The 13,991-nt window shown below is 34.7% G+C and overlaps 1 protein-coding gene across 2 annotated transcripts; it reads right to left on the minus strand.

Annotated features, from left to right (window-relative positions):
- Positions 1–1,579: 1,579 nt before the first annotated feature.
- On the minus strand, positions 1,580–9,309 carry crhbp (corticotropin releasing hormone binding protein). 2 transcript variants are annotated; one of them, XM_028463342.1, is made up of 7 exons: positions 9,208–9,309; positions 9,036–9,147; positions 6,697–6,854; positions 5,823–6,033; positions 3,465–3,610; positions 1,982–2,099; positions 1,580–1,899 (listed from the first exon to the last, which is right to left on the minus strand). In XM_028463342.1, the coding sequence occupies exons 1-7, from the start codon at positions 9,286–9,288 to the stop codon at positions 1,745–1,747; spliced, it is 981 nt and encodes a 326-aa protein (XP_028319143.1). In that variant the 5' UTR covers positions 9,289–9,309; the 3' UTR covers positions 1,580–1,744. The 2 variants fall into 2 exon arrangements, with proteins under 2 accessions (XP_028319143.1, XP_028319142.1); XM_028463341.1 differs by having other exon boundaries at positions 9,036–9,300.
- Between the last annotated feature and the right edge of the window lie 4,682 nt (positions 9,310–13,991).

A 13,991-nucleotide genomic window follows, 5' to 3' on the forward strand; every position in this document is an offset into this window, starting at 1 on the left:
TGAAGCATTTTGTGCATTTCTGTTGTTCTTTAGTGTATTTGTCCTGTAAAATATATGTTATATGGAGTCATATTGTGTATTTGTGTTGCCATTTTGTATTTTTTGGACTATTTTTTTGTGTATTTCTATTGTTGTTTTACTTGTTTGTTAATACTGTGGGTTTGCCGTCATTTGTCATGTTTTATTGTCTTTTTGTGTAGTTTTGTTGTCATTTACTGAAATGTTGTATATTTTTAGTAATTTTGTGTATTACTGTTGTGGTTTTGTTTACTTTTGTAGTAGCTCTCCTCTGATAGGTTATAACTCTTTAATAGAAATTATCTACTGCATTTATTTTCCAGCTGGAAAAAAAAATCTGAATAGATTTTTTATTGTCCCCGATGGGAAATGTGTCATGGACTCGTATTAATAAATAAACATTTACAGGTTGAGACGTGCACGTACATGCACTCATGAGACATCCAACAAAGGATGAGAATAAAATGGAGAAATGAAAATTAAAGGAAGGATAAACAGACAAAGATACTTTCATAACATAAAGCATGTTGTGTGTCATATATTATGTCTATGATAGATTCACTCATAGGTTATGATCAATGGGTTTTAATCTAAGAGTGACTGAAAGGAGGTAAAAACACAGTGATGTCAAACTCAAGGCTCGCAGGAAATTTCTGTTCCTATTTTAATAGATTGTTATTGAAAAAAAGAAAAATAGACAAAATGACACAAAAAAAAAGACAAGAAAAATACACAAAGAGCATATGTTATAAATCTAGATCACCTCCTATCACGTTTACTTCCAGGATTAAATTAGTGTGTGATGGCCTACGAAGCTGGCAAACGTCTTATGCAGCTAAATCACCATGGAAACTTATGCTGAACGACTAACCTGGTCGGCGGCAGGTTTTTCTCTGGCTAGAATCTTAACAAGTGCTAAAGTCCCGCCTCCTGACCAATCAGATCTCATAGAAAGCGAGCTGTCCATTTAAAGGTGACATGTGAACACGTCACTGTGTGGATCTGATCTGACAGCTTTTACACATTAACAGTGTTTTATTATATTTGACAGGTAACGTTTGCTTAGTTAAAGCCCACTAACGGAGATTAATCCAGAATATAATTATCTAGATTTGTAGCATATTGCCTTAATGACCAAAAAAGATGAGAAAAATACACAAAATTACCCCCAAAAAAGATGAGAAAAATACACAAAATTACCCCCAAAAAACACAAGAAAAATACACAAAATGACTGAATAGGATATAAAATGACTTTTAAAAACACACAAAATCAGTTCCAAATATCTTAAAATAGTTAATAAGACTTGATGATGCTCACGTTATGATATCTGTTGTTTACTACTAATAATGTCAATAATGTGCTCATAATGTTGTGTCTCCAAACACAAGGTGAAATAAGAGTTGGACCACAGGAGAATGCTTTGTCATGCAGTGAAGTTTTATTACAAAAAGTTTGACTTTTATCAAATTTTCTTGCATAATGACGACTAAAGTTGATCTTTTTACCAAAAAAAACCAAGATGTGGAACATTCCGTCATTAAATCATCATCACACATAACATAACATAACATAACATAACATAACATAACACAACGTACACTGTGAATAAATAAATACAAACTAAAGACAGAGTTTGGAAACTTGAGGATATTCATGGTTTTAAAGTGTGAGCAGAATGTTTGATTACACTGATGTGGTGATAAATGTGATCATCTCAGATTGATCAGTTGTTGAAGCAGAAATCCTCCACATTGTTGAGTTTGATGTTCTGCAGCTCGTGTCTGTCCAGCATCCTGTAGCTGAACGACACACGGTTCACAAACGTCCCACTGGAAACCATCCTCACCACCGTGTTATCACACGCCACCTTCATGTGAGCTGCACAGGGAGGAAGAGGAGGAGATTAGTGCATGTGAGGCTAAAGGTGGAGGTAGAGGAGTGTGTGTGTGTGTGAACTCACTGGGTCCAGTGAAGGACACACACACGTCTGTGATAGGGACGAGTTTCATGGTATCCAGACTGTTTCCTCCCAGCAGCTGCACCAGGTCCCCACTGTCTGCACACCCAGGCATGGACCTCTACAAGGGCCACACGCCACAGGTTAGAGAACACCCAGGCATGGACCTCTACAAGGGCCACACGCCACAGGTTAGAGAACACCCAGGCATGGACCTCTACAAGGGCCACACGCCACAGGTTAGAGAACACCCAGGCATGGACCTCTACAAGGGCCACACGCCACAGGTTAGAGAACACCCAGGCATGGACCTCTACAAGGGCCACACGCCACAGGTTAGAGAACACCCAGGCATGGACCTCTACAAGGGCCACACGCCACAGGTTAGAGAACACCCAGGCATGGACCTCTACAAGGGCCACACGCCACAGGTTAGAGAACACCCAGGCATGGACCTCTACAAGGGCCACACGCCACAGGTTAGAGAACACCCAGGCATGGACCTCTACAAGGGCCACACGCCACAGGTTAGAGAACACCCAGGCATGGACCTCTACAAGGGCCACACGCCACAGGTTAGAGAACATTCAGCGTTCCTCTGACCACTAGAACCACTCCTTAGAACAGACGGAAGCAACGAGGATTCTGCTACAGGCCACATACGTCAATACGATCAATTCTGTGCAGCTTCTTACAAAAAATACAATAAAAAAAGAGAAAAAACCCACAAAATGATTCTGAAAACACACAAACACAAAAAATATACACAAAAAAACCCCAAAATGACAAAAAATGACACACAAAATTATTTTTAAAATATACAAAACAAGAAAAATAGACAAAATTTTAAGAAAATAGACAAAATTTTAAGAAAATAGACAAATTTATTTTTTAAAAATAGACAAAAAAATAGAAAAAATGACAAAAAGACACAAAATACACAAAAAAGGCAAGAAAAATAGACAAAAAGACAAGAAAAATACCCCCAAAAAGACGAGGGAAATACACAAAAACAATAAGAAAAATACACAAAATGACAAGAAAATACACAATTGTTATAAAAATGTACTAAAGGTCAAGTAAAACACATAAAATGACTGAAAAAGACACATAATGACTCTTGAAAACACACCATATGACAAAAAAACAAAGCAAGAAAACTAGTGAGGCGTGGCCTGAGCGAGGGAGGTGTGTGTGGTTGTGTGTGTGTGTTGGTCACCACACTCCCATGTAGTAAATACTGTCCCTGACAATGTCTGCGCGCCTCGCTTTGACAATCACATCGAGCTCAGTCAGGTTTAGGATTTCTGAGCAACAATTTTTTTCAAAATAAAATGACCAGAACCTAAATAAAACTAAATAATCTCTGTTATTGTAAACTTTTATTTTCTGCTACTTAAACAACATTTCCCAGAATGCTTTGTGCTCCTGTTGTGTTTCTGTGGCTGGTTGACATTAGAGAATAGAAAGTGTGCGTTAGCTTCACCTTGGGGACGTTGTTGAATCGTCCCAGACTGAACTCTGAGATGTCGATGGCCACTGGGTAGACGATGGAGAAGCTACAGTTCCTGTGCTGCTGAGGGATCACCATGGTGTAGCTGCCCTCTGGTGTCTGGGACATCACATTACACGCTGTGGAGAGGTTTTAAAACGCTAAATTAACGATTTCAAATCAGTGCAACTTTAACAGTCATAGTTTACGTTAATACATAAAAGATAAAGCTGTTGATCAACTGTACTGTCCTGTTAGCGGTGGCTAACAATGAAGCTAACTGTGGCGCTAGCGCAGAGATGGTAACGTCTATCGCAGCGGGGCCACAGAAATATGCAGAGTTTAATTTGGGCGGGATCCTGATCTGGCACCTCCCAGATTTTGGATTGGATCCAGTACCTAATTTAAAAAAAATATTAAAAAGTCCAACATCTCATTTGCTTTTAGGTGTTTTGATTTAACTTTGAAGTATTAAATTTGGACAGTTGAAATCACTGGAAATTTAATTGTAAACACAAAACTAAATGTTACAACTGAGCATGAGTGAGGAAGAGAGGGGAAAGTCAGGCCACGCCCCCACGCTACGTCGAAACTTGGATTTTAGTTGGATTTAAAGAGTTTTTTTAAGAAGCTAAGCCTGAGCTCAAGAATTCCGAGGCTGTTTCTGTGGAAATCGTAGCAGCAGTTAGCGTAGCGTCAGTTAGAGTAGCGTCAGTTAGCGTAGCGTCAGTTAGCGTAGCGTCAGTTAGCGATGATGCTAATGCAGACAGGATAACTATCCAGGGGACATGAGGAGGACTCAGGGACAGAGAGAAGTTAGAGTTCTGATATAGACATTAAGACAGAGGCACAGTTCAAAGCTAAGATGATCTGCTGCTCTAGGTTTATGAAAGACAAGACAGGCCTTGGCTGGAAATATGGAAAAAAGTTGTGAGGATACAAAGTTCTGCTTCTGTTTTGGACAAATAACAGGTAAACACACGTTATATTTTTAGTTTCTGCTGTGCTGCTGATTCATTAGATGAGTTATGGTTTTATTATATGGTGTAAAAGTTAAAAGTGTGATTTAACGCTGTCCTTGGTGCTGAAACATGTCAGATGTGACAGCTGTCACTCAGAGAGAGACGGATGGTCTGTAACAGTGATTGTCTGTGCTTCTTTAACGCTGATTCATCATTCTTTTATTAAACATTTAGGTTCACTGATTGTTTGTGTTCACCTGATATTATTGACCCATTTAGTTAGTAAAAGGTGCTTTAAAATGTTTTTATTCTGTGACATGTTTGTCTCTCTTACTGCTGGAACAACACACATATTTTTTTGTGTATTTTTTTTTGTTTTGTGTATTTTTTTTGTCATTTTATGGTGTTGTTGGGTCGTTTTTGTGGTCCTATGCGTATTTTTGTCTTATTTTTTTGAAATCATTTTGATGTATTTTTCTGTAATTTTCTATATGTTTTGTGCATGTTTCTATCAAATGGGGTTAAAATGAGACAAAAAGCTAAATTGTCAAAAAAGGTTTTCCAACAGGGAATTAGAAATAAACTCCAGATTGCTTTTGTTTAATTTCACAAAACCATTAAATTTTCCAGTGTGTGAAACCAACACAGTTCTTTGTTCCAAACTAACCTCTGCTTTATGGAGTGTTGAACTTTCCTCTAATTTACCTCATTTTTCTTTCATTTCAGACAGAAATTCATGTAAAACAGAATGTTCTATATCATTGTTTAAAATGTGTAAACTAAATATAAATGTAAATGTTAAATGTAAATCTAAACGTTAAAGGTCACCTTGTGATTGACACGTGCTGACCTGACCATTTTGCATAATTTGTAACATTTAGCTTTACATGGATTTAACATTTACATTTAGGTTCAACATTTAACATTTACATTTGACATTTAGATTTACATTCAACATTTACTTTTATATTTAACAGTTATATTTAACAATTAGATTTTGATTTAACATTTAACATTTGCATTTAGATTTACATTTAGATTTAATATTTAACTTTTACATTTGCATTTAGATTTACATTTAGATTTACCATTTAGATTTAATATTTAACTTTTACATTTAACATTTACATTTAGATTTTAATTAAACATTTACATTTATTTTTCATGCATACTCATTTTTAACAATGATATAGATTATAGAACATGCTGTTTTACATGAATTTATGTCTCAAATTTAAAAAAATGAGCTAAATATGAGAAAGTGAGCTACAAAATATGTCGGCTATGAAAAAGTGACTGAGTTTTTACATTGGACACCACATTCAGCCGTAGGGTTGCGTGGCGCGTCACTTCCTGTAACGCCGTCAGAATAAAAGCAGGACGTCCTTACGGAAAGGGTTGACGTGCTTTCGGAGCGTCAGCGTGAAGCTGCTGCCAGCGTTGTGGACCCTGAAGAAAACCATGGCCACGTTCTGATTGGAGCGCACCGTGGTCCTCAGGGAGCCCATGGAGCAGTAGTTAACGTAGCGCTCATGGAGAGGAAGGGGATGGTCCTGGGAACTGGGGAACTTCTCGCCCTTCATCACCCAGCCATCAAACACCTAGAGAGAGAGAGAGAGAGAGAGAGAGAGAGAGAGGTAACCAAAGAATAATAAAAAATTAATAGGAAAATGAAAATTTATTAATTCATAAAATTTTGTTTAAATTAATGAATTTAAAAGGATGAATTAATGGATTTAATAAATGACTAATTTAATGAATTAATTATATAATTTATTCAGTAAATGTTTTCATTTATTTAGTAAATGATAAATTAATCAATTTATTATATCATTTATTGTAATCATTTTTTATTTAATAAATGAAAATAGATGAAATTTTATTGTTTAATAAATTAATATTTTTTGTTTAATATATGATGAATTAATTTATTCAATAAACAATGAATTAGCTTTTATAAATTAATTATATTAATTAAGTTAATATTATTTTTTATGATGAATTAATTAATTTAATAAATGATGAATTAATCAAAAAAATTAATATACTTTTTTAAGAAATGAGAAAATAATTAATTTAATAATGAATTTTGTTTAATAAATTTATATAATTTATTTATCATTTGATGAATAATACATTTCTTGAATTGAATATTGAACTAACATAATTAATTTTCATTTATTTAATTAGTAAAAAAATAGATTATAGGGAGAAATGTCGATGTTTTCATATAAAGCTAATCTAAATAAATATCGTTGGCTCACGGTGATGAAGTCTCCTCCTCTGCAGTCGATGTCCACGCTGTCGTACTCCACCTCGATCACCTGGTCGGGCTCGGCCAATAAGAACGCAGCACAGCTGAGCTGAGGACGGTCAGCGGTGAAGGTGAACTGACCGTCCACCGCCACCATGTCCAGACACCCTGAGGACGAGCACAGCAGCGTGAACCACAGTTAGCCACTCATTCACTATTAAATAATGAAGATTAGGGAACTCTGTGATCACAGAAAACATTCCCTTCAAAGATAAAGAAATACCTGTGTCATGGTAACAATAATACTTGTTAATGTAACTGGAATTGGAAAAAATGCTGGGCAATATAATTGTAATTAAGGGTGAGTATTGACAAGGATGTTGCAATACGATACGTATCACAATACGATAATATCACGGTATTCTACACAGTTAAAATAAATGAAAAATCACGTTGCTGTACATGTTTATCAGAAGTTATTGATCATTCAGAGGAAAAATGTGTCACAACTATTTGCTTCAAAACATCTTATTTATTATTAGTGTTTTTGCACATTTTCACTGAAATAAAGAAAATACAGTGTTACACATTGTCATCATAAAATAAAAGTTTCTTTTCACAGAAACTACTGTGTAGAAGTCTCATAGTAACCATGACAACATAATGACGGCATTGTAACAACTGTACGTGAGAACATTAAGGATAAATCACCCTGAGTTACTGATAATACACAAAAATAATGTATCTTATTGTATCAGTTTAAACACTAATCTGAACACATTGAAAGCTTGTAACCACTGAAATATTGCACAAATACACAAAAATATTGATTAAATATAAAAATATAAAGAAAATGGATTTTTTTTTTAATTAAAAAAATTGCGATATCGTGAAATCAATTTTCTTTCACACCCCTAATTGTAATTGAACACGGTCAATTAAGAAACTGGATTTTAAAAATGTATATGACCTCAACCCTGACTATTTATTATTTAAACAATAAACTAAAGAAAAAGTGAAGTTTTTATCTCCAAACTCAACATGAATTATTTGAAAAGCTAAATATGTGAAGAATAAAAAACTAAATAATGTTCAACTTTTATTCTCATCACTTAGTGAAACTGTATTTCTGACCAAAGGTTTTTTTTTAGACTGTGACCCACTGAAAATAGGTGTACGACCCAATTTAGTCCCCGACCCACACATTGGGAAGCTCTGTTGTAATAGACATATACAGTATAGTACGTACGCAGGCAGCTATCCTCTGTAAGGTTTGAAAAACTGTGGGTTTTATGGTTTGTTTGCTTTTCTTCACTTTGCTGTGATCGTTTTTTCCCACGCTGTCCCTAAACAAAACAGCTGTTTTAAAGCATTCTGTCACACGCTTCAAGGGAATTATCGCGATGACATCACAATGACTCATTTTTCTTCTCAGACTTTGGTTTTGTTGTTGTTTTTTTAGTATTTGCGACCTGATGGATAGTAGTTATGTAATGTAATGTAAGAACACAAATATATTCCTCATGAGAAAAAAAAGCTTTTCTGCAAAACGTCAAACACGCTAAATTAATTCTGTAGTTTATGGAATAAAGACAAAAAACAGGGTAACTATGAGAACAATTATAATAGTGATATTAATGATATTTAAGGGATGGTGAAACAAATTAATAGTTTATCTTTACTCTATTAAGCCATTGATTTTTAATATTCCTATTCTAGGACAGTTTACTGCTTTTAAGACACAATAATTACATCAGAATTCATTTTAGCTCATTTGTTTGGTGTGAAAATGTATCAATTGAATATTTTACAATAGTTATGTATATTTATTATTTTTACAAACTGTCAATAGTTCACTTCTTTAACGCAGAATCAATAAAGGCATTTTAATGTTACACTTTTATTAGTTAAGAAGATTAATTAGAGCCAAATGAATTAATTATAGAGATTAAATGTGAATTGGCCCTCGTCATCTTCTGTAAATTTGACTTTAATTAGCAAACATTCAACTTTTATCACGACATTGTATTATGATTTCTATCTAAATTTGTATCTTTTCCATTTTATTTTCAAAATTTCAATTTTAATCTTGACATTTCGACTTTATTCTTAATTTGCCCAAAATCATCTTCTCCATCAAAACTGGCCCTAATCTGCTTCCGTAGATTAGTGATGAATCCAGAACGTGATGATTTAGAAATAAACAATAATCTATTATGTTGACAATAGCTTCATTTTAAACTTTTGTTTTTGTGCTACTTTAAACTGTCCCACATGGGCCCGCCGACCTCCGATTGAGAACCCATGCATGAACGCATTTGAAGCACTTTAATGATGGGAGGGACTTACGTAGCGGTCGTCGGTACAGCTCCTCCCCTTGCCCCTCCTCCTGTGGTGACGTTTCTCTCTTCAGCTCCGAGTTTAAAAACGAGTAGAAATCATCTTTGTAGATGTTGTTGTTCTGGAGGAAAAATGAACAAAGTTTGCGTGTTGGTGACGTAGTGCGCGCTCCTTTCCTTACCTGGAGGAACCTGCAGTGCGCGCGCAGCACGGACACGCTCAGCAGCAGCACGAGGAACCGCGCGCGGAGAGTGCGCGCCATGACGCACGGAGCTCGGACTGTTGCTACTGACCCCGCCCCCCCACTCTGTGCGCTCCTTTTATTCACTCACCCCCCACCCCCTCCCCCTGCACGAGCCTTTACGTCACTGTGACGACAGAAGGTCTGTGATGGTGACGTCATGATGTCTCACACCTGCCTTTAATGGAGTCACTTTATTACTACACAACGATTAGGAAATTCATTAATTAATAAGGAATTTAGTGTAATTTTGTGTGTTTTTGTTTCTATTCTGTGTTGTTGTGTTAATATAATATTTCTGTATTTTTGCTGTTGGTTTGTGTGTATTTTGTGTGTATGTAGTTGTCTAGTGTGTTTTTCTACTGGTTTTGTTCATGTTTTGTGTATTTTTCAGTCATTTCGTGTGTTTCTGATCAGAGGTGGAAAGAGTACAAGAACACATAAAATACTCAAGGACAAGTAAAAAAAAAAACAAAAAGTAGCTCAGTTAAATAGAACTCAAAGTAAACTAGTTACTTTCACCCCCTATGTTTACTGTTACTGGTAATAAATCTTGGTACGGGTCCCTTTCATACACTAAACATCTCATGTAGAAACTTAAAAAGGAAGAGACCAAATGTCATCATTTATTTTCCACAAAGGCATCAGTATAAAATAAAGGGTTTGTCAAAATGTACAATTATTTTCAAAATAAAATAACATCAACAAATTTAATTCAAAATAAAGTTTCTTAATATTCATTGATAATTTTAAAACAAAAAAATTTAAAATTTACTCAGTAACGGTTGAGTGTAGAAATGTAACAGATTTTCATTTCTTTTAAAATGTTCTTAAATAAAAGTAAAACACGTAATTGTTTGCTAAACTTGCTAATGCTAACATTTGAGGACCCGTATTACTGCAAACGACAGTGAATCTCAGAACTCAAAATCCCACAGCAGAGAAACATGACATTAATACCAATAATTACTTTTTTGGGGACATTTTACTGCTAAAATCTACTGTCTCACGTCAATGTGTTCAGCCAATCAGAGAGCAGAGATCCTCTGACCTCTGGCATCAACTCAAACATCTGCTCACTGATGTTTCCTCTTCTTCAGGCTGTTCTCTGATGGACAGATGTGCACTGATGACTTCCATAAGACGTGGATTCACTCCAACTCTGTGTGGCCCCCAAAGTTAAATGACTCAAAAACACACAAAAATGCATAAAAGAACAAATAAAGCACATTACATCAACACATTTATACAAAAATAACAGAAAAATTTACAAAACAACCCAAAAAACACAAAAAGATTTTTTTTAAAAAAGATGCAAAAAGACACCAAAATACACAAAAAAACACAAAAGGACAAAGAAAACAGACATTACAACACAAATTTATTCAAAAATAACAGAAAAACATACAAAGCGGCAACAAAAATACAAACAACACACAAAATGATAGAAAACAATGTGAAATACACAAGAGGACAAAGAAAACACACATTACAACAACACATATATGCATAAATGACACATGTGCAAAACTACACCCAAACTCTGTTGTTTCCTGTGTTAATGCTCAGATTGGTCATAAATGTTAATATTGTGACCTTCAGATCAGATAAAATCACACTTTTTGTGATAAAGGTTCTGCCTCTTTGTGACTCACATGTTGTGAGTCGTGCTGTGTTATGTTCTGATGTATAGAATATGTTTATGTTCACTCATATGGGACGTTTCAGCGTCTAAAAGTCTTTTTATTTGAACTAATACAGTTTAATGACGTCAGTGACGCTCTCTCAATCTAAGCAACAACAGACGTTTAATCAGAGCTGCTTAGAAAAGCCAGTGAAAGGAATTTCATTTACTTTGAGTGAAGTCAGACGAGCCTGGATCAATATAAAGAAACTGATTTTTATTTAGTTTTTATTGCTGTAAAAACCCCATAATGTGAAAGCACATTCATGATAAAGAAAACTACACATTCTCAAGTAATATTTACCATTATTAAGTCCATTTTATCATCAAATGTAGCTTTTTGATGAAGGTATGGTCAGTGTAGCATCTACATTATTGTGTAAAGTGTCTTATGTTGTTGCACACTCATGGTGCAATAAAAACTGTAAATAAAATTTCCCGGAAATAAAAATCACAAAGTACGTATTAAATCATTGATTAAAAAAAAGCGAGATAAAAAAAGATAAACTAAGGTTAGCATGTACAGTATATAAGTGTATCATGTGGGTGTATAAATGATCTCTATGTGTAACTCCTTGTTGATAGCATAAATATAAAGTTCAAACTATATGTATATATATATATATTTGTAGCCGTCTTGTGTGTTTTTGGAGTCGTTTTGATGTTTTGTGTGTTATCATTTAGTGTATTTCTCTGTTATTTATGTGTGTATTTGTAGTCGTCTTGTGTCTTTTTGTAGTGCTTGTAGCACTAGCGTTTTTGACTTTTTTTTAAATAGTTTTCTGTTGTTTTTTCATGTACAGTATGTAGTCATTTTGTGTGTTATTGCTGTATTTTTCTTTATTTTTCTTATTTTGTATATTTATTTCAGTGTATATTTTTAGTTGTTTTGTGTGTTTTTGTAGAAATTTTGTGTACTTTTGCTGTTATTTTGAGTATTTTCCTGTTGTTTATGTTCAGATTTGTTGTCGTTTTGTATATTTTTCTGTCATCTTTGTTGTTTTGTGTATTGCAGTAATTTTTTCTGTTATGTGTGTATATATTAGTAGTCATTTTGTGTGTTTTTGTAATCATTTTTGTTGTCGTTTTGTATATTTTTCTGTTATCTTTGTTGTTTTGTGTGTTGCAGTATTTTTTTTCTGTTATTAATGTATATATTAGTAGTCATTTTGTGTGTTTTTGTAATCATTTTTGTTGTCGTTTTGTATATTTTTCTGTTATCTTTGTTGTTTTGTGTGTTGCAGTATTTTTTTTCTGTTATTAATGTATATATTAGTAGTCATTTTGTGCAATTTTGCTGTTTTGTGTAATTTTGCATGATTTCATCATTCTTTATATGTCGATTTGTGTGTTTTTGTAGTAATTTTATGCATTGTTGTTGGCCTTTTTGAAAAGTTTTCTGTTATTTTTATGTATGTAGTCGTCTTGTGTGTTTTTGGGGGCATCTTGTGCCTTTACTTTGGAGCCACAAAAAGTTGGACATACGGCCAAATGTGGGCCCCGGGCCACCAATTGCATGTCAGATATTGATATTTACACATTTTATTTTTGATTGTGGGTTTAGTCTTTGTGTATCGACTCACCTGTCTTACTCCCTCCTGTCTCCACTCAGGTGTTCCTCCTCTCCTGATTACCTTCCCTCAGCCATCATAGAATATTAGGATAAGTCTGATTAAGTGTTATTATAAACGTATAGTCTGTTTTAAAGCAGAGAAACGTCTGAACTCTGCAGGATATTAGAGTGTAGATGATAACAGTTCGACTGACAGCGTGCGGAGCCTAAACCCTGTGAGTGAGAATGTGTGACATGGTCTCCATGGAGACCCTGTGACACTGATGAACAGCTCACACACTCACACCATCTCAGCCTTCCTTTTATTCTTTTTTAGGAATACGAAAATTGTGTTTTTTATCGTGGCGAGTGCTGTCACGTCTGATAGATGTTTCCTGTCTACACGACCAAGGTGGAATTCACAGGTTTGGTGCTAACAGCTATCAGAGCCAAGGCTGTGATGATGTAACATACAAAAAAAACACACAGAACCACCCGAAAAACAAACGAAATGAAAGAAAATTACATGAAAGGACTCCAAAAATACCATAGAGGATGACAAAAACTCATCAAAGGACAAATAAAACACATTACAACAACAAGTGTATACAAAAATAACGGAAAAATATACAAAACAATAACAAAAATACAAAAAAAAACACATAAAACCTGAAAAACACACAAAACCTGAAAAAGACACAAAATGATAGAAAAAGACACAAAAGGACACCAAATATATACAAAACAACAATTAGAATACAAAGAACACACAATATGATACGAAAGGACCCTAAAAATACATGAGAGGCTACTAAAACACACATTACAACAACAATATATACACAACAAAATACACAAAGAACACCCCATCACCAGCAGAGAGACACACCAGACACACACATAAAAAACTACACACTTCAGCCACTCCATTACCACCACACACACACACACACACACACACACGAGGGCCACAAACGTGTGATTCAGTATTTAGAACGATGAGCAATCTGAACATTAAGACAGGAAAGAAGAAAAGATTTGTCTTTCATTTTGTGTATTAATGTTTTGTGTGTTTAGGTGCATTTTGGAAGTCATTTTGTGTGTTCTTAGGGCCTATGTTATGAATTATATCCTGGATTAATCTCCACTTCAACTAACCAAACATTCCCTGTCAGAGAGAAGCTGTCCTACAAAGGTCGATAACAACAGGCTGAGTTAAGCGTGTTGATTTCAGTCTGGTTAACCGGCGCGCTCTAGTGACAGAGGTGGATATTACAGCGTCAGACCAATCACACGGAGGAACTGTAGAACTTCACAAATGAGGAATCATTCTTTAAAAATATCAAGAATTAAAATACATAATTCAGAACAAAAACAACACTGTTGCTGCAGTAAAAACAGAAAGTAATTAATGCAGGAATTGATGAGTGTTAATAATATTTAAATTAGTGAGATTATAAACGGATAATCAGTTTATAGCTTTATCAG

The sequence above is a fragment of the Gouania willdenowi genome, chromosome 12 (genome assembly GCF_900634775.1).
Source record: "Gouania willdenowi chromosome 12, fGouWil2.1, whole genome shotgun sequence".
Classification (NCBI taxonomy): domain Eukaryota; kingdom Metazoa; phylum Chordata; class Actinopteri; order Blenniiformes; family Gobiesocidae; genus Gouania; species Gouania willdenowi.